Raw genomic sequence first — 21558 nt, 5'->3', positions numbered from 1 at the left:
CACACACACACACACACACACACACACACACACACACACACACACACACACACACACACACACTGAATCTGGTCTCAAACAAAAGAGCCGACTGCAGACTGTTTTGCTCTCAGTGCACGAGAAACCTGCACAAGCGGCATGATTTCTGCATGTCAGGAAAACAAAGCCAACCTTGTATCAGTACAGATGACTGCTCCTAATTACAGCAATCAGTCATTATCCCAATAATAAAAAAGAATAATTAATTGAGATTATATCGATTTTCATACGGGAAATATGACGTAACAAGCCTCAGATATCAGTAAATTAATAAATAAATTAACAGACTGTGACAATGAATGATTTTTATTGTATGAAATAAAAAATAGCAACCATCTGGTTCCAAACTGAACACATGACATCTGTGTTTTTAATTGTTCGTTAGTTTGCGTTGGTTTGGGTTTGTTTTCAGCTTCAGTTCTACGAGGACAATGAAACCAAAATGGTGTAACTGTGTCAGGTTGGCTGTATGTGTTTTATTTAAAGCTGATGGTTCAGCACAAGTGAACCTGATATGATAAATAAGGAAGGAGGGCTTCCGAGCACACGGTTACGACAAAGCTCAGCTGTTTAGCTGTAGACGAGCTCCTCCTAGTGGCGGTATTTATGAATCTGTGTACACCTTATCTGTGTCAGCCATGCGCTCCGTTATTTACTGGACTAACACGTGTCACATGTTTAAAAAACCACACTCAGTGATGACTTCATTAGGTGCAGCCTACTAGTACCGGGATGGTCTTCAGATCGATTCTGCAAGTTGCAGGAAATTCTGGTCCATGTTGACATGACAGCATCACACAGTTGCTGCACATTTGTTGGGCTGTACATCCATGATGTGAATCCTACCACATCCCAAAGGTGCTGTACTGGACTGAGATATTTCAAGCCTTTATTTGTTATAATTTTGTTGGCCATGGCTTACAACTTGTGAAAACCCCCAATTCAAAAGCTCAGAAAATCAGAATATTACACGAAAACAATAAAACAAAGATTTTAAATAGAGAAATGTCGGACCTCTGAAAAGTAATCATGCATATGTACTCAGTACTTGGTTTGGGTCACATGAATTACTGCCTCAGTGTGGCATAGTATATATGCCCTATGCCACTGCTGAGGTGTTATGTAAGCCAGGATGCTTCAATAGTGGCCTTCAGCTCTTCTCCATTGTTCAGTCTCATGTCTCTCATCTTTCTCTTGGCAATGCCCCATAGATTCTCTTTGGAGTTCAGGTCAGGTGAGTTTTCTGACCAATGAAGCACAACAATCCCATGATCATTGAGCCAGGTTTTGGTACTTTTGGCAGTGTGGGCAGGTGCCAAGTCCAGCTGGAAAATGATGTCAGCATCTCCATAAAGCTCGTCTGCAGAAGGAAGCTGGTAGATGGCTGCGTTGCCACAGGATGTCCAGAACTCAAAGGACAAATATCAGCCAGAGAAAATTCATTGAATTTATTTAAAATAGCTGTTTTAGGTCCTCCTCCTTTAACCCTTTCATGCATGGATTATGACAACTTCAATCAGGATTTTTCTCTTAAGTACTTTAATTCATCTTTTCATGCCTAAAGATGAATTAAAATCCCTATTGAGGTTGGCATACTTCATGCATGACAGGGTTAAATAGCAATAATTACAATGAAACACGACATACATCTCTAGTAACATTAAACGACCAGTGGGTGGCAGGGTATGGCGTGACACATCAGTGTCCAGTGTAGTGGTTTATGTGCAAGTATACCATCAACACTGACACAAATACAAGAAAACAGCCTTTGAATAGCTGTCCACTGTAGTGACCACTATGCGTGAAAGGGTTAAGGAGCAAAGTTACCTTTAAGCCAACCCTGCTGTGATTGGCTGCCCCTCGCAAACAGAAGGTTTGAACAGTAGGTATCTGTGGCATCTGTGATCACAGCCAGAGCTGTGTGTCTAAAACTATGTATGGCTGTGGTTCATTGGGCAGAGCTAGTTCAGTCCCCAGTTCTTACAGTCTGCATGTAGAAAGTATCCTTGGGTAAGATGCTGCCTCCCAAGCAATATCTCTGTCTAAATAAATAAATAAATCTGGGTAAATTCCCAGATGATTAAACATGCAATTATTTTGCTGGTAATACCTGAAATGAGTAAAGAAAATCAACTTATTTATACCTATTTATGCAAGATAATTCATAACTATATTGAGGGGTTTATATTGGTTTGGTCTGATTATTGGGGGGGGTCATTACCTCCCTAAACACCCTGGAAATTACGCCCCTGCTCCCAAGTGTCCTCAGATGCTTCTATCAGTGTGTGTGTGTGTGTGTGTGTGTGTTATGGGGGTGTGTGTGTGTGTGTGTGTGTGTGTTGTGTGTGTGTGTGTGTGTGTGTGTGTGTGTGTGTGTGTGTGTGTGCGTGTGTTAATATTAGATTAAAAAAAAAAATTAGGCAAAGCAAAAAGCTTGTACTAATGTGTGTGAATGAGTGAAAGATGTGTAGAGTAGAAAGTGCTTGAGTGCTCAGTTAATGTAAAGAAGTGGTCTACGAGTACTAAAACATCCTCGTCAGCTACTGAAAATCATCTTTAGCATCTTTAGTTTTTGAATTTGTTGTGGTCAGGAACTGGCGGGAGAAAATGAATGAGAATATTCCTCTGGTCTTTAAGATAGAGTCATTTTTTTTCTGCTCTTTTCCAATTAAATATTTTATTTGTGGATTCCACTAGAATAGGTTCGCATAACTCACAGTTTTCTTTCTCTTTCTCCATATATAGAGATAAATGGCCTGTATTTATATAGCGCTTTACTAGTCCCTAAGGACCCCAAAGCGCTTTACATATCCAGTCATCCACCCATTCACGCACACATTCACACACTGGTGATGGCAAGCTACATTGTAGCCACAGCCACCCTGGGGCGCACTGACAGAGGCGAGGCTGCCGGACACTGGGCCACCGGGCCCTCTGACACCACCACCAGTAGGCAACGGGTGGTATTATAGAATAGATATCAAAATATCCCCCGCTCACCCCTCGGGCGTTACCTTCAACTCGGGCCTCACCAGAGCCTGGGACTTGAGGGTCCTGCGCAGTATCTTAGCTGTTCCCAGGACTGCGCTCTTCTGGACAGAGATCTCCGATGTTGTTCCCGGGATCTGCTGGAGCCACTCGCCTAGCTTGGGAGTCACCGCACCTAGTGCTCCGATTACCACGGGGACCACCGTTACCTTCACCCTCCACATCCTCTCGAGCTCTTCTCTGAGCCCTTGGTATTTCTCCAGCTTCTCGTGTTCCTTCTTCCTGATATTGCTGTCATTCGGAACCGCTACATCGATCACTACGGCCGTCTTCTTCTGTTTGTCTACCACCACTATGTCCGGTTGGTTAGCCACCACCATTTTGTCCGTCTGTATCTGGAAGTCCCACAGGATCTTAGCTCGGTCATTCTCCACCACCCTTGGGGGCGTCTCCCATTTTGACCTCGGGACTTCCAGGTTATACTCGGCACAGATGTTCCTGTACACTATGCCGGCCACTTGGTTATGGCGTTCCATGTATGCCTTGCCTGCTAGCATCTTGCACCCTGCTGTTATGTGCTGGATTGTCTCTGGGGCATCTTTACACAGCCTGCACCTGGGGTCTTGCCTGGTGTGATAGACCCCAGCCTCTATGGATCTTGTACTCAGAGCTTGTTCTTGTGCTGCCATGATTAGTGCCTCTGTGCTGTCTTTCAGTCCAGCTTTGTCCAGCCACTGGTAGGATTTCTGGATATCAGCCACCCCCTCTATCTGCCGGTGGTACATACCGTGCAGGGGCCTGTCCTTCCATGATGGTTCCTCGTCTCCCTCCTCTTTCTTGGGTTTCTGCTGCCTGAGGTATTCACTGAGCACTCGGTCAGTTGGGGCCATCTTCCCAATGTATTCTTGGATGTTCGTTGTCTCATCCTGGACTGTGGTGCTGACACTCACCAGTCCCCGGCCCCCTTCCTTCCGCTTAGCGTACAGCCTCAGGGTGCTGGACTTGGGGTGAAACCCTCCATGCATGGTAAGGAGCTTTCTTGTCTTTATGTCAGTGGCTTCTATCTCCTCCTTTGGCCAGCCTATTACCCCAGCAGGGTACCTGATCACGGGCAGGGCGTACGTGTTGATGGCCCGGATCTTGTTCTTACCATTCAGCTGACTCCTCAGGACTTGCCTGACCCTCTGCAGGTACTTGGTGGTTGCAGCCTTTCTAGCGGCCTCTTCATGGTTCCCATTTGCCTGCGGGATCCCCAGGTACTTGTAACTGTCCTCTATGTCTGCAATGGGAACTATATATATATATATATATATATATATATATACTTAATAAATATATATATATATATATATATATATATATATATATATATATATGTATATAATATATATATATATATGTGATATATATATATATATATATATATATATATATATATATATGACAGAAAATAAATCCTCTTAACATGAGCGTGAATCGAACAAAGTAAGATTTTTAACTCTAACTCTTTATTTTCAAACTCTTCATATGAAATATTGGCTTGTCTCACTACAATAGGAGGCTATAAAAATAAAGGAAGTTAGGCTTCAGTACTACAAAATGACCACAAGATGGTGCTATTTCTCAAACAGCCTCGCCACATTACAAATGTTTCCTACACGCTCTCTCGCTCTCTCTTTTGCACACACACATACACCCAGTTTTGCCGACGTAAAAAACAGAAAAAATCAGAGCCACTCCCCTTTATGCCTGGTCTCCTCGGTTAGCACTCAGGAGCCGTGTTGGGACCGTTTCAGTGAAAATCGATTATAGTGTAAATATGATCCATCTACCCTCCCTTGACCTGGATCTCTTCGCTGATTTCAGTGTGTGATCACCCAGTGCTGGTCTTCACAGACACCGAGAGGAGACAGCGGCATCCTCACCGCCTTACCCACTTTCCCGAGAAGGTGAAGCCGTTATAATAACAGCGCTAGCCGCTATGAGACGAATAAGTGGTAAGGCGAAGGATGAGACTCTGATCGAGCTGCAGAGCGCCAGGGCTGCAGGTAACCGCATAAATGCACGGTTTTATTTCTAAATGTGGCAGCTGCTGTGGCAGAGCGACGCTCTACAAGTTACAGTAATCCGAGGTTCATTGTAAACTCGCAATTCAGCAGTGAAGGGTGAATATTTATATGTCCTCTAGTTGTTTTGTCTTACGTGGCAAAACCATTTCTACATGTGGCTGTAATTTGGTTACTCGGCTTGTGCTTGTATACAGCCCAGTTAGTGATGCTGGGTTGCACCAGAGATCCCATGACCAAAACACATCAAAACACACATGCTGTTTGTTCTTCTTGTCTACTGCTTTGATACAGCCAAGTCCCTTACAACTGCAGGGTGACACTGAGGTCACACACATAGTCTGTTTCCCAAACTGAGCCAGACTGCATATTTATTTTTAGCGCACAATATCTCAGTGTACACTGTAGTAAACTATCCTAGAAGCATCTCAGGCATTTTTTAACGAATTAAATTAGAGAAGAAGACAAATTGATCCATGCTGTAAAGCATGTGAGTAAACTTTTTGCTATCTGTCAAGCCTAACATGTGTCACCTTATCTAATGGGACTAGCCCCCTGTGAGATAGTCAGGCTTTACTGACTCTACGCCTAGTCACATGAAGTCACCTCTCTGGAGGTTCACAGTCTGAACAATGTGCCACCACAGGAATGCTTTCAGACGTGAATTTGGTTGAATTATGTCGGCTTACCGTGATTTGTTGCTTCTACGTGGACATTAGAAAGTCAGTTAAGTTGATGGAGCACTGTGAAACCTAATGGTTTGGTTCTGCGGTCGTTTTAGTCCTGAGAGGATTGTATGACATTGCTGCACAGGACTTGTGTCCTGAATGAATCTTACTAATGAATGAATGAATTAAATGACTTGCTTTCACTCCAGTATCTAAAGTAGCAGATCTATGAGTTAATGACACTTTTAATGTTTTGAGCACTATGTGTCAGTCCATCCCAGTCTGAATAACCCACGTCTTTGCCTCACAAACACTAAATCTTCATTTTTATGCTGTCCTCTCGCTGACATTTGAAACTCCGCACATGTGCAGTGGGAAACTTTTCAGCATTTCTAAAACTGAGCCACAGACGTCTGGAGGCATCCAGCAAGATTTTGCATAAGTCAGGAGATGCTCTGGTTTCCAAAAGAAACACAAATCCATAACAGGAAAAATACAAAGTATACTCAAGTTGCAGTAAGAGCATGGCATGTGCTGATATCTGCTGACCTGCTGGAGGACAAGATGAATTAGGTGCACTGGAAACCTCTGTTGCTTTTGTGACAAGAGCAGCCGGGCCTTTTAATTTGTGAGCCTGCTTACCTCTGCCTAACAGACCACTGCATCACAACAAGACCATTATGAGAAGAGAAAAACAAAACGTTTATAGAACACATTTTCCAGCATTTTCATTCAATCAAACCATGTCTGAGTTAAGATTACGATGCCTCAATTACACCTTTCCCTGTTTGTATTTGCATATCGTCCGCTGTGTGTATTAGAGGGTTGTTTATAAGGACACGTGGCTGTTTATTTAGAGTGAGCAGTAGATTAAAAGACTGCTGTTCTACAGAGGCTTTGTTCGGGCTCTTATCTGGCCAGACTTTCAGCCACAAGTGAAAGGGGAAACAAAGGAGAGGAAGGATTCAGTCCTCACCTCAGTGTGTGTGTCTGTATGTGTTACCTTGTTCACAGCTGCCCAAACACTGATTTATAATCGTACATGACATTCTGCTGCTGGATAAACACCAGATGTCCATGGACAGCGTATACCGTTTGGTGGATGGTTTTCTAAAATCAACCTGCTGCTTGTTGTCACCCTCTGTCAGTAAATCTTTTTCTTGGCCAGTTCATAGTCAGGGAAAAAATCTTAATGACTCCACTTTTAAGTGCCCTCAATAGTTATTAATTACTCATTTATATCGGGATTTGCCTCCTTTTAAGGTGATCTCAATCCGCAGTCCAGCTGATGAAGTCATCTGCCATTCAGAGGTGAAGCAGAGCCAAAGAGTTGCTATGGAAACAGGCCTTGTAATTAAATTACTCCCTTTGAGGAGGCAAACAGAACAGAATAACACATGGCAGGCAAGCAAGACGTCCTCTCACCACAACCACAGTAAGACTAGATGAGGTCTTATTGTGCTGCCAGAACTATTTTCAGACGACAGACCTTTTGTTTTGGGCATAAAATAAATTTTTTGCTCTATAAATTTTTAATCATAGGTGGCATATGCCTCTTTTTTCCCCTGGGCTTTCACCTTTTCGTACGTTTTTGCAGAGACAAGTGACAAATAAAAAAAACATCATGTGTCTTAGTAAGGTGTCGGGCCATCGCACGATGCCAGAATAGTTTTAGCGGATTTTCAAAAGTTGTTTTCACACTTTCAGACTTCCCTGAACATCTCTAGCCACTGCCTGACAGAGGTGCACGTGAGAAGGCTGATATCAGCTGGATCAGGCATTAGACACTCTTTAAATGTCAGTTCCCAAGTGCAAAGGATGCTTGATGTTACGCTGTGCTGATGTGTGAACAGCGCTGTTTAGAATTCGTTGCATTTACAGCTAGTGAATGGGCGTCGTCTGTGCCGCCTCCGGCATGCAGGGAGCTCCCTCGCCTAAACCACACAGAGCATGTGCAGTAGCGCGAAAACAACTGAAGGGAAGTGTTTCCTGTTGTGTTTTGTTTGAGAAAGAACAACAACATCTATCCTGACTCAATTTTTGCAAAATTTGCCCAAAGCTCACATGTGAAAACACCTCTGAAAAGTCGCTGGGACTCTGATGAAAACATGGAATATCGTTTTTCCAGAAGATACGCCCCTGATTTGGTGCTTTGATGACTGTAGAGGAACGCACTATCTGTCACCACCATCACCGACTGGGTGGAGATCTTCTGAGGGAAAGTTCAGTAGCAAATGATTCGTGTCATTTTCATACTGATCAAAAGATTTAGTGACCCATCGTGCCAGTCCCACCAGGATAGACGTGTTTTATCAGGGCAAAAGGTAACACCTCCATATTGATTCTTTTCTTAGATGATAAGGGCACTCAAAGCAGCAAACCATTCCCCCTCACCAACATCCTTACTGTAGGAGTGTAGGAGTTTTTCCTTTAATATGTCACCAGTCTATATGGGTGCTCTTTACAGGGCAGTTTTGGATGCAGGAACCTGACTCACTGTTGTGCCGTCTCTCATTGGTTAATGTTGTTAATCTACTTATTGGGCAAACAAAACGCCCAAGGCCTTCATATCATAGACGCAAGGAAGCTACTTTTGTGCCCTAATCTGTCTCGTCCAGTCATCCTTTCAAAAAATTTCGTCAAACATCTCTTCCTTAAAAGCCCGTCAGACATGTCAAGTGTTGAAGTCCAGGCGTGTTATGTTGTGTCTGTTTAACGCGATGAATTATGACTTCTGCTCTGCATATGACCTCTTCAGCTGGCACTGTTCAAGCTTTCCGGTAATTGTCAGGAAAGTATCAACAATTTCCTGATGATAAGAAAGGAAACTTGTGTTCTTGGCAACAACATGAGCATGATACAAATGTGAAAACGCAACTGTCAACATTTCAAACAATGCTTTCTAAAAATAAAAGACACCATTAAAAAAAACCCACTTTATCAGTAGTGTTCCCTTGTATATGTTTAAAGCCTCACGTATTCAGTGTTTTTAAACAACATTTATATTAATCTGGATGCATTTTGAATATAGTCAGCTGTATTGACAGGAAATGTTGAGTGGCAGACTTTGAGGATGCCTCGTCCTAGAAGACAGAGGCCCTGGGTTTGAGCTCAGGATGTTGTGGTTTGACTGAAACAGGGTGTGCACCGTGCTTGCAAGATTAAAAGTTCTTATTTGCGATTTTGCATCAAATTTTAAAATTTAATTCAGTTCTTTTTGTAAAAACCTGACATACTTGCCTGATGCTCTCATCAAGACACACTTGTGGTTCGCGTGATCCTGCATATTGGATGACTTTGAGTGGGAACCCCTATTTAGACTACAGTATTGTTCATCGCATTAATATTTCATATACATCGATTTGCAATTGAGCCCTCATGCCCCATCTGGTATTATTAAACTCATGAATAGAGAGAAGTTGTAGAGCAGTCTGTGATATGTTTGTATTACTTCTCTTGAGAAAGGATTATGTTGTCATAATAAACCAGTGCTGTGTTTTCCATTTGTCAAAGTGGAAGGTCGAACGACACTCTGAAGAGCTCTTAATCGAGTAAAATATAGAACGCCTGTTTCAGTACAGCAAGCAGGACATTCTAGCTCTGTGCCAGGCACACTGAAGAGTTACACGAGAGTTGTTAGCGGGGCCTCTTCTGAACCATAGGCGCCCACGCATGTTGCTTGAGTCATAGTAAAAACGATTTGCTTGATACTGAATCAAAGGTACAAAAACACAGCGAGTGCTTTTCATCAGTGGTGTCGATGATCTGCAACATATAAAAGCTGTGGTCTGATTTCCAGCAGTGATAGGACTCTCTGTTGTACTTTTATGCTGTTCTTTTAATGCTTGTGTAAGTGAAAGTCTGATGGCTCAATATTTAACCTTTGTGTTGTCCTGATCTACAGTTTAATTCCACCTCCTAACCACTGTCTGTCTGTCCCTTAAAGATGTTCCTGCTGTGTTGACTGCATTCAGGATTAACCTCCACCCAGGTATGGGCAGATCAGAGGCTTTATGTGACGCCTGTCTGTCCGTCCTCGCGTCATTGTAATCTCTGCTATTTCTCTTCGCACCCTCCATCGCGTGCCGTCATCATGTCGGTTTAATGTCACTGCGTATGCTCCATTTATGTAAATTTGTTACGGCTTTCCTGTTTGTTTGCTGATCAGAATCAAATGCCTCTCTGTCTGCTATCTCAGCTTTCATATTGTAGCCATTTGCTTAAGTGTCTGCCGTCTGGTAGCTTAATGTGCTGTGTACTGTGTCAAATTTGTACTATTTGTACTGATGCATGCACCCAGAGGCTGAATTAAGATATGTGCCCATGGTATTTCAACTTGTGGCTAGGCTATTTGATGATTTATATCATAAGCAACATGTATAACTTTTTATAGCAAAGTTTTGCTAGTACTATAAAAGCAGAAAAACTCCTGCATGCATAATTTTACTCACAAATGTAGTATATAGCACAGCCTGTGGACTCTGTGGGCCCAGGAGAGATATGTTGAAGCTCTAACAAGCTTCTGCCTGAATACTTTGCCTCAGTGCTTCCACTACAGCATCAAGAATGAGCAACCTTTGATAACATTACCCCAAAAGGTCCACTAATCACCGAGAAATTAGAGACTACCATATTCAAACATAAGTCTGACATAAGAAGAAGAAAAAAAAACCTCATTTGGCTTCAGATAGTCTTTTGCTGAGTAAAGAAGGATAGCTACTACAGCTAGCTTTTTCTTTAGGTAGCCATCAGTCCTTCTGCAGTAGCTTATTCTTAGCCTGTGGTATGTTAGCCTGTAAAGTATGCCTTCATTATTACAGGGAGTAACACAATCATACTTTGAATGCATTCTTATAGTTCAAAGTAAAAATGAAATACAGTGTGTTCCTCTCAAATGTGGTGGCACAGAAATGCAAATAAAGCACTGAAGTAAAATGTAAGCGCAGTCACAGGACTCCATGCAGGTTTGTGAAAACCTATGTTCACCCCACGAGTGATTAAATTATATAACCGTCCTTGAGAGCAATAAGTTGAAGTGACTTTATCAGACTCTGATATCATTTTGGAGAATGCTGTTCTTCGAGTCATTGTCCCGTTGCATGATTAAGTTTAGCTTTTGGACAGATGACCTTTCATTTGACTCCAGAATTCTTTGGTATACAGAGGCGTTCACAGTGGGAATGAGGTGTTTGTGTCATGTTGTGTGTGGTTTCTGCCAAACGCGGTGCTGTGAATTATGACCAAGCATTTCCACTTTGGTTCCAGAAGTCTTGTGGTTTGTTCAAATGTAACTTTGCAAACCTAAGTCTTTTAAAATCTGAGATTCAACTCTTTTTTGAGCATCGCATTGAGGTGAATTTGCTAGAATGTGTTCTTGGGAAGAATGGAAGCTGTCTTGTGTTTTTCACTTGTGGATAATGTTTCCCACTGTAGAAGGATGAACTTCAGACGGTGTGGAAATAGCCTTATAATCCTATCCAAATTAATGAGCAGCAATTGTTTTTCTATTATTGAAGTCCCTCTTGGTAATATGTAATAACACATATTGTGTGTATTGTGATAATAACACACACATAGACCTCCAAATTGCCCAAACGTCTGCTTTAATAGAGGTGTTCACACTTACAGTGATCTTTAAATCAAGTGTATTTGATTACCAGCACCTGCCTGCTTCCTCTTAATTCCTAGGGAAGCAGTAAGGGGGTGTACATTAGCCATTCATGTGGCTAACGTACACATGAGTGGGTGACTGAGTGGGTAGGTGATGTAAACTTTCACATCCTCATGTTAGATAAACACTAAACCCAGGATGCTGTTTCAGATTGAGAAATGCAGGTTGACTTTCATAATCTTTGTTTCGGTGACTCAGTGTGATGAGGCTGCTGGCCTTACAGCGTCACACAAAAAGTGAAGCTATGTGTGCGTCTCATCTGGGGGCTGCATGTGTCCCCCAAGCTGCAGAAATTAGAGACACCTTTTCTGTAACAGGCAGTCCTGTAGCAGAAATGATTGTGATTGTGCAGAGGTACATTTGACTACTTTGGTTGTACCTTAGTCCAGCTTTGCATATATCTTCATGAACACATGTCATCCGAGCAGGCTTCCTGCTTAGGCAAAGAGTGGAGCGAGCACAGAATCAAGTTTTGTCAGTTTACTGTAAATAGAAAGGCAGCACGGGCTTGTCTGTATTTTCATATCATCAGATTGTCTGGATAAAGATAGATTATTGTTAGATGATAGCAGTGACAGAAGTGTTATAGCCCCTGCTTTCTTTTCTTTCTATTCTGCAAGATCAGTGCTGTCTTTAGGGAACCGGTATCCTGGCACAAGGTCTCCTCTTCTCTTCCACTCATGTAATGTGAATTGATTTCTGATTTCTTTAATTATTTAGAGTAATGGAGATTTTCCAACTCTGATGCTGGTCACTCCTCACTGTTCTTAATCTTGCTGACGGAATAAGTTTGATGTGAAGCAGTAATTGAGGGGAGATATTTGTCTGGAACGCAGCGCCAAACCAGGATGGAGCCTCCACTGTGTTTTACAGATACAGATGTTGTATCAAACCAAAGGTCTGAAAATTGGATTCATTTAGTCCATTCCTTGTGTAATTTGGCATACCTCAGCCTCCTTTCCTGGTTCTTGTTCCTTAGAAATGGCTTATTGATATTTCTGATGTGGCTTCAGCAAACAGTAGATGGATCAGTGGGTGCATCTCCCAGGTCCTGTGTCAGGTTCATCTCTTGAGTTGGTGATTTTTTTTTTTATTGTTGAACGATGATTAGGTCAGTTTTAAGTGGCTTATACAATAAAACAAATGTTCCTCTGAAAGTGGGGATTTGTAAAGAGTAGACTGAAAATAAGTGAAAAAACAGCTAATGACAAAAGAAAACTTCGAGAGACCTTTGGAAGGTCTGAAGAAGTATTGCTGAAGCCCACTATGGTGGCTCAAGACTTTCGCACAACACAGATAGACTTTATCTTAAAGATCTTAATGATTGTTATTTCCTAACACGATTCAAATTCCAATGATGCAGAAAGTAAAGATGCGAAAATAGTTTTTCGATTGTTATGATAAAGCTCTGAAAGCTCAGTGCATACATCTGCTACAACCTTGTTCTGTTTACAGCTCATAACACCAGCAGATGCCTCTGCTTCGGCTACATGTGAATCTCTCGCCTTCCTCTGCTCCGTCTGAACATCAGTACAGCATCACGTCTCTGGATAGAATCAACTCATTTAGGAAAAGAGATTAGTTGATTCTGTTCTTGGCTGCATCGCACATGTATAAAGTCACTACCTCCGGGATGAGTTTGCACTGATCTACTTCCAGTTTTGGCCTTGTGGTGTGTCTTACAGGGCAGGACCTATGGGCATGAGGTATGCACAACTTTTTATGAACTGGAATCACTAAAAGCACATCTCTCAACTGCATCTCAGTCATGCAACAGGTTTTGAAATGCTGTTTGGCTATATCAGGGTCAATACTCAGCAATGGTGCTCTAATTTGTTTTGGAGATAGTTCAAAATGCCACTGTTCAGTTCCCACAAAGTTACATGTTTTTGACAATCATGCTGACGAGAGAGTATCTCAGCTCCTGTAAATAGATAGCAGGAGAAGTGTAATTGGGTTAAATGGGTGGAAAGTGGGTAGTTAAAAGAGCGCATGGCACTTCTCACTTATTCAGTTTTGCCCAAATTAATAGCTGTCTCATTTTAATACGTGGTAGTAATTTCCAGTGAAGACTCATTTATGGCCATCTGTTCTAGTAAGTGTGTCTGTTGCCCTGTTTCACAGAGGGAACGCTACTTTGTGTTTTCCTTCAGTCTGTCTCTCTGTGGAAGTTGCTGGCCTTTTGCCTTTGTTTGCTCTAAGCCAGGTTGTGATAACTGTGGACAGCTTGGCACAGTTGGAGTTAGACCAAAACAAGTGGGATGAAAAAGACAGGAGAGGAAAAAAGCAGCTCACACAGGGTTAATTGGAAAGATGGTGTAATATGCTACTTATATTTCCTGTGGATTCTTATAGTCTAACTGATATGCCATATTCTTACTCCAAGTGCCTCTTTAGGCCTCTCAGTGAAGTACTGCTGCTATTGGCTGTCACTGCTGTCTGTCAGACCCTCCTGCTTAACGAAAGGTCTCTGCCAGTGCAAGCTGAGGGAGACTGAAGCGCTTTGTGTTCTTTGTGTGCTGCGTGTGTGCTTCTTTTAGGAGGAGGCTGGACCCTTTGATACAACAGCAACCTCAACGGCCAGCTCCTCCCTCTCTCTGATGTTTTTGTCATGCAGCCTCCCCCACAGGAAGTGCAGCTTTCCCACCATCCAGGAATAATAGGGGAGCAGGCGGCTAGCAGAGCAGTGCAACATGAGCACATTTCCTCTGCCAGAGTCTGCCACGCAGGGCCGGAGAGGCTCTGCTGGAATGTGGCGAACCATTGCATAAGTGTGTATGTGCAATGTGGCCTTTGTGTTTTCATCTCTCTCAACTCAGTACTTACAAACATGGTGATAGTCAGTATCTCCTGATATTGCCTCCTGTAGTCTTTTTTTCATTGGCTCTTGTTATATTGATGCTGTCTACTATGCATTTGTAGCCATAACAGTAATTTGGCAGCTGATTCTTCTTAAAGGGATGTTTTTGTTATGCGTGAGCTTTAATTTATCCTGCGGTCCAAATTATTTTAATTAGTTTAACAGTTACTTACTGTCAATTTAGATGATATATGTGCAACTATTGCTTTTGAGAAGTTAGAAAAATCAATCATGTTTAATTCATTAATCATGTTTTTGCTTAAAGTCTGCAAATTTGTAAGTATGTGCATTTTAAGCTTAATTCACTTCAACCAGGTACCCGTCTCTGGGTTACCTGTTTAAGATTGGCTATGTTTGAGGTTATGTGCTGCTAATCCTTCAGCAACACAAACTAACATGAAAAAGACCACTAAGTCCTATGTGAGACAACCATTTACTGACATGAACAAATATATCATTTAATGATTCGACTTATTCGACTGGGCAGCAAAGTGGTGGAGTAGTTAGCATCTTGTTGCACCTCAGAGCAAGAAAGTCTAGAGTTCATGGGACTGTTCTGTGTGGAGTTTGCATGTTCTCCATGTGCCTGTGTGGCTTCTCTGCAGATATTCCTCACACTGAGTTGTGTGTCAAGTTAACTCCTGTCTAAGGTGTATGCCACTTTTAACCCTATGGCAGCTGGAGGAGGCTCCACCACCTCCGTGACCCTGAATTGGATTGGAAGTAAATGGATGGATGAATGGATGGAGTTTATTTAGACCAGTTCAATTACAATACAATAATACGATAATAATTAGATAATTACTATGCTATTACATACCAAGGACTGAATTCTAAAACATGAACAGCATTGTTACTGCACTCTTCTGTACAGCTGTATAATTCTCTTGATGTTATTCTTTTCTTCATTTATTTTGCAGATGAAAGCAGCGGAAATGGTTCTTTATCTGAAAGGGCACCACTGCCGGGAAATACAGAAGTGAGTGCTGGTGTATCTGTGAGCATTTCAACACATTCCCTTTCTATCTAGCTAGCTAAAAAAAATTAAGACATTTTGGGAATGACAGTTAAAGGTTTATCACTTTTTTGCTAGTTGTATGAGAGGAGCTGGTCAGCTCAGAGCAACTATTTTTCAAAAGTAAACCGATGTGCACACAAAGCACTGATTAATGTGCTATGCCTCCTTTGTTTAATACAATACATACTGGATGCATTGAAACGCTGCTAGTTGCTAACTTCATGATGATTCCTATCTCCCTACTAAATGTAAACAAGCATATATAAAAATATCCATTAAGATTTCCATTAACAGTTAATTGAGCAGCCTTTTGTCTGTGTGTTATTTCCTTTGTAGTCAACTAAATTGTTTATGTCAGTGTTCACTGTATGTATGAGTAATTTTAAAATCTTAGATGACCCTTTGGTGACTCACCCCTCTGATTGATGACTCTGATGAGTCACAAGATAGCCATGTTATCACAGAGTGCCGCTCATTTCAGCAAGACTGAAATAAACTGTCTCTTTGGTTTTTCAGTGACATAATGAGGTCATTCCACAGATGCACTATGTATCTTAATAATACAAATGATGGTATATTTCTGATATGTGTGCATGAGGTTTCAGTGCATAACCATTGAACACTGAATCGCTATATTTTTAAAATTTTCTCATTAGGTCAAAAGATGTTTTATTAACGGTCCAAACAGGGTGTAGTTGACCAAGCTGTATTCCTCTGCCTCTGGTCTATATGTCCCTGCTTCTGCCAAATTATTTTTACCCCCCCATCTGATTTTTAGCACTGCATCTGAAACAATCCACAGTGCAAACAACACTTAAATCAGATGCTGTCTTTCACTTTCAGCACTGTGATCCTGTGACAGGTATGACACAAAGTAGGGGAGGGGAATGATCTGGAGTGCTTCTATTCTATTATTTTTTTTATTAAACCACTAAGTACTGTTGTTTCAGAGTTAGCTAAATTACCTGGAGAAATTAACAGGAAACTCACAAGAAAATCCCAGAAATATTTCTACTTCGTGTGGAAAAAAATACTTGAAAAATACTGATTATCCCCGATTGTTAACATCTGAATTTCCTACAACTATGAGTTCTGCAATGCTGTATTTAAAATAGTTGAATTGCACTCAACAGGCCGCTGTCTATGAAGAAATGAAGTGCACTGTTTGCTGGCTTTTTAAAGTAATGGTGCCGCTACTGTGATGGGCCGATAAAGAATAGCAGCCACACTCCTGAGTGAAAAGATCGAGCCTAACCTGAGAGTCATTCACATATGGTTCAGGATGCTGTAAAACACATAACTTGCATATATGTTAACTCTAACATATATGCAAGTTATGTGTTTTCTAAGCCTAATATTGCTGCATTATTTTTAAACTGGCAGCATTTTGTGCAGTTGAAATTTAAGATTTTTTCATTTAAAACTGAGGTTAAATAGCACGGCTTGTCAAATAGCAATAAGTGGAAATGTGATTTAATCTGGGATGTTAAACAGTTTGTCTCGACTGGGTCACCTGTGTTTAAAGCCATAATAAGACAGATAATGTCACAGAAAAATGTTGTAATATTATTTTAAAGGCTGTGGTTGTGTGATCTTGTTTAGCTGAAGTTATAATTAGTTTAGTTGTTATAAATGGGAAACTGACAGCAGTAATAAACACTAACAGGATTCAGACTATAAACCCTCTGTGGTTTTCTCCCCACAAATTGCACCCTGAATATAAGAAGCTGAGTCACACTCCTTTAGAGGAAAGTCTGTTAGTCAATGACAGCGTCTGATAAGAAAGAAAAAAAACCCCTGGGTGGAGTGCAGCAAACTGCTCAGGCAACATGGCACTTCAAGTCCTAGTCAAGTCACTATAATAGTATATAGTTCTTAAAGTATGTTTTGCTTTTTTTAAACATTTCAATTCAAATGTATGTTACCTTTTTTATTTTGTTATTCTTTCATTGCAAGACGGGTCATGCAATCAATGACAGACAAAAATGATTAAAATAAACAAAAATGGAAAAGCAGCAAAGATTTAATATCATAATAAGAAATGAAGCCATATAAATGTGAAACATACTAATAGAACAACAAAGCTAATCCACAAAATGACATCATTTAAACTCAAGTTTTCCATGTAGTGTGTTTTGGGCATTAAATTAATTAACATTATTTTTAGACTTTATCTATAAACATTAAAAATATATATATACAGGCAGTTCACACTAACTAGCTCAAAGTGGAGTTAAGACATGCTATTTCTCACTATTTTTATTGAATATCAGCTCAAATATCTCGTTTTGCTACCTACCATGCAGCACCAATTATTTCGAGATCTCAAGCTAAATTATTTAATGTATAGTACAAACTCAGATTGCCTTTAGATGCAGAGAAAACTAACATACATTCAATTTCTTTTTTTGTTTAATGATCGTACATGCATGGATGCATGATAGATGAAATTAGAGTAGCTGAAAATAATGGTTATTGTTTATTTAGCGTAAAGGTTTCTTATATATAGAAACAGTAAAGATGAATTTCTACATTAATGGAAAAGTATTTAATGTTAGAATTCTAAATGCATTCAGGTAATCAAATACTGAAATTTAAGTAACGATACAGACACGACACATTTCTCCTCTACCGTCCGCTATTTTTGTGTAATGTTAGGCTTTGATTGTGTAGCGTTCAGGCTTTGCAGTTAAATCTGGTTTCTCCACAGTCATCATTGTTGCCCTCTAAATGTTTCTAGTCAGAGAAAGTGTTTTTTTAAAAATGCTTTTCGGCTGAGAAGTAGATGTCTCTGTAATCAGTGGTCTAAACTGCATATATCATCCTCAGACCCAGCAATTTATTTTTTTCCTATGTTGGGGACATGAGTTTACGATCACTTTGTCAAGCAGCATTTATGGAATCTGCATGACTTCTCTGACTTCATTTCAAAATGATGGAAATTTCAGCTTCCATATTTTATGGCCACAAGAGAGGTTAAGTAACACTGTTTGTTTTGGGGACTTTTTGCAGATATTATAATTCGATTGCATAAGAATTGTTTCTTCAATTTGAGAGTCTTAACTTTGAGTTAGTAGGATATCAAAATTGCACAGTAATTTTACTACTTCCAAAACTAAACCTTTATTCATTGTCCTCCGTAGTGGACACCAGGACTAACTACCTCTTGTCATGTAGTCTTCAGATAGTCCTAAAATAGAGTGTATACTGATAACACACAGACTTGTTTTTCAACTTCTTACCTTTGAAAAATGCATATCACACTTCTCTGCTGCTATATGATTATGGCACGGCTACCATGTATTGCTAACTTTTGGAAATTTAGCAAAGCTCCATGCTCCACCATTGCTGTAAAACAATGGCCAGTTGGAGTGAACAGAGATGACACGACTTTCTATTCAGCAGCTCTGGTTTCAGCATGATTTAGATAACCTAAGATCTGAATTTACTAGCTCCTAGTTATAGCTGATTCAATAAGCTGAGACAGATGCTTCAAGAGTAAGCTGTCAGAGTAACAAATGATCTTGATGTTTCTGATAAGTGGGAAAACCATAATCAGAATGCTTTATTAATCCCAGTAAAGAACAGTAACTAACTAAACTAAATCAAATAATATAATCAATAAATATTATACAACAAAGTTATAAATAAATAATAATGCATCTAATAATAAATATCCCAGTATATTACACAAAATTAAATATATATAGATCACATTGTTATATTGACTTTGTAATTTTCTCTGCAGAGGATGTGATGTTAAGGATGTGCAACGATTGCAGTGCGCACGTGTGCATTAGATGGAGGATTGTACAGTGAGATAGTCACAGGCAGGAGTGATTTCCTGTGTCACTGAGCGATGCATTTGGATAATCTCAGTCTCTCACTGAACGTGCTCCTGTGACTGACCAGCACTCATGGAGTGGGTGTGAGCTATTGTCAAGCACTGTCTTTATCTTGGACAACATCCACCTCTCCGACACCACCTTTAAAGAGTTCATTTCCACCCCTACAACATTACAGGCTTTACGGATGAGTTTATTGGGTCTGTTGGCATCCAGGATCCTCAACCTGCTGCCCCAGCATGCAACAGCATAGAGTATGGCACTGACCACAACAGATTCATAGAAAATCCTGAGTATTGTTTGGATAAAGAAAAAAAGAATAGAATAAAGCCCTCTGGAAAGTGAGAACTCTCTTAAACAAAGTGGAACAAGGCTGCCATGGAAAGATTATTTCCTTCAAACATCTATCATATACAATACTTCTTATCCATAATGGACTTTTGAAGTTGTCATTTTAGCCCCTTCTCCAAATTTTGACACAAGGTGTTATGTCATCTGTATGATCTTTAAGTATGATTTCAGCTTAATGTCAAAATATTTTTTTCTTTGTGACTCAGGAGGGTATATTTCCTCTGTGCTTTTTATGTATCCAATTGTATGAGTGCAAGCCTGAGTCAGTTTAATTTGTTTCTGTCTGTATCTGTCAAGGGTGGACGTATGTTTGGCTTCCCAATGTTTCAAAGCTAAAAGCTCTACTTTGTGGTTGTTTCTCCTGCAGACAGACAAACTAGACCCAAGCAGAGACACTGTGTTCTTTAGGGACGGAGTACGAAGAATAGACTTTGTGTTGTCCTACGTAGATGACAAGGACGGAGAAAAGAAACAGGTAAGCGTAACGGAAAAGGGCCAAATTGTCATTACTTGCCTACTCAGCGTTTTAAAATGCTAGCAGACAATATTATTACGCAATTTCTAACTGGAACAGGAATCCATGCTGTAAAGAGGAAGTGAGAGTCAACCCCTTTTCTGTGAACATATGACATTTGTAAATGGAAACCCAGACTGTTAATCATGTGAGCCATCCTATGAGCCAAGATATGAAGCAAGGCCAAGATGTGAAACCTCTATAAGACACTGTGCCTCCTCCTCATCATGTAACTTATTGAGATCATCTCAAGCAATGTGAGAATGGGGCTTTAAACATCCTAATAGCAGTGGGTCAACAACCCTCCAAAGAGAAGATCCTCTCAAGGGGTTAAATATCTTGAGTTCTCCCTTAGTTATTTAAGAAGTGAAGGTACACGAAATATCTTCGTGAGCCTTCATGAGTTGCCTTCCTTTCAAGCAGTGAAGAGGGAATAGTGTCATACAATTGCAAGCTATGACACATCCTTGTACCGGACGCACAGTCAGCACTAAATCAAGATTTCAGACACTTAACTGGTCATCATCAACTTTGCATTATTCATCAGAGTCATCGCTGCGGTTCCATTATGGGAAGAAACTATGTTTGCATAGTTTATGTTTGCAGAAACTAATATACAGGCCTTGGAAAACTACTATATGTTGCATTGTGGATTTGGTGGTTATTGTAGAAGAAACAGATTAAACAGAGAAAGATAACATTGTGCCTTGTTATATCGGGCTCTTTTGGACACAGAAGCTGGATGGTGAACATAGCGGATCCAAACAGCCAGATACGTCCTTCAGGAGACTTTAAAGGCCCAAAAACAAAACTTTAAAGAAGTGAATACCTGCAATATTTCGCTGTGTGCTTCTTTTGTACTCACAAATTTGTTTTTACTGTCCCCAAGTGGTCAGAAAATTTCTTGGGGAAAAAAGTAGACGTGCAAACATCACATAGATACAAAGCTATTACAGTTTTTTCTGATTGCTTAAGCACATTTTTTGTAACTATTGGCTAATTTTGCAAAACTCTTCACACAAATAAGAAAACCTGTCACCCAATCATCAAAACATTGTAGTTCTCTTGCAAAAGCGAACACAGCTAGATTAATTCTTCACACCTTCGTAAAAATGGTGTTTCCGTATCAAACAGTACACACAAGCCATCATCTACTAAGCACACAATGCGCCAACTGCACACTGATGGTATGAATACAAAACACATCTGGCTTTTGCTTTCTCTGTGCACAAGGTAGGCTATGTCAGTTTGAGCTCATACTTCTGTCATAGATCCATAAGCATAGAGGGATCCAAACTTCAATTACTGGTGTTTATTCAAACACATCAAAACAAACACAAGTGGTTATTTCCAAGTATAGGATTATTTGCAATCGCCATAATGACTATATGGGTTACTTGGTCTGCAGTGAACATGCTTCCTCTGCCCCCAGCATCTGGTCATCTAGCAATTCTGTAAAGTAACAATCTCAGTATTTTTACATCAATGGTATTGGTGTGTTTCTCATTGGCATATGGCAGTGCTACAAATCTTTGTGC

At 40.5% G+C, this 21558-nt stretch overlaps 1 protein-coding gene across 2 annotated transcripts in view; it reads left to right on the top strand.

Moving 5' to 3' along the window:
• Positions 1–4753: 4753 nt before the first annotated feature.
• Positions 4754–21558, top strand: part of ano5b (anoctamin 5b) — a 30708-nt gene continuing 13903 nt past the window's right edge. Inside the window, exons 1-4 of one of the 2 annotated variants that reach the window (XM_005931395.3) lie at positions 4754–5075; positions 9708–9752; positions 15213–15271; positions 19874–19981. In XM_005931395.3, the coding sequence (XP_005931457.1) occupies positions 5009–5075; positions 9708–9752; positions 15213–15271; positions 19874–19981 (279 nt within the window). In that variant the 5' untranslated portion in view covers positions 4754–5008. The remainder of the gene's footprint in view (positions 5076–9707; positions 9753–15212; positions 15272–19873; positions 19982–21558) is intronic. The other variant, XM_005931396.3, reaches the window with a different exon arrangement.

The sequence above is a fragment of the Haplochromis burtoni genome, unplaced genomic scaffold (assembly GCF_018398535.1).
Source record: "Haplochromis burtoni strain Fernald_Lab_line unplaced genomic scaffold, NCSU_Asbu1 Contig_59, whole genome shotgun sequence".
Classification (NCBI taxonomy): Eukaryota; Metazoa; Chordata; class Actinopteri; order Cichliformes; family Cichlidae; genus Haplochromis; species Haplochromis burtoni.
This window is presented reverse-complemented; position numbering and strand designations above follow the sequence as displayed.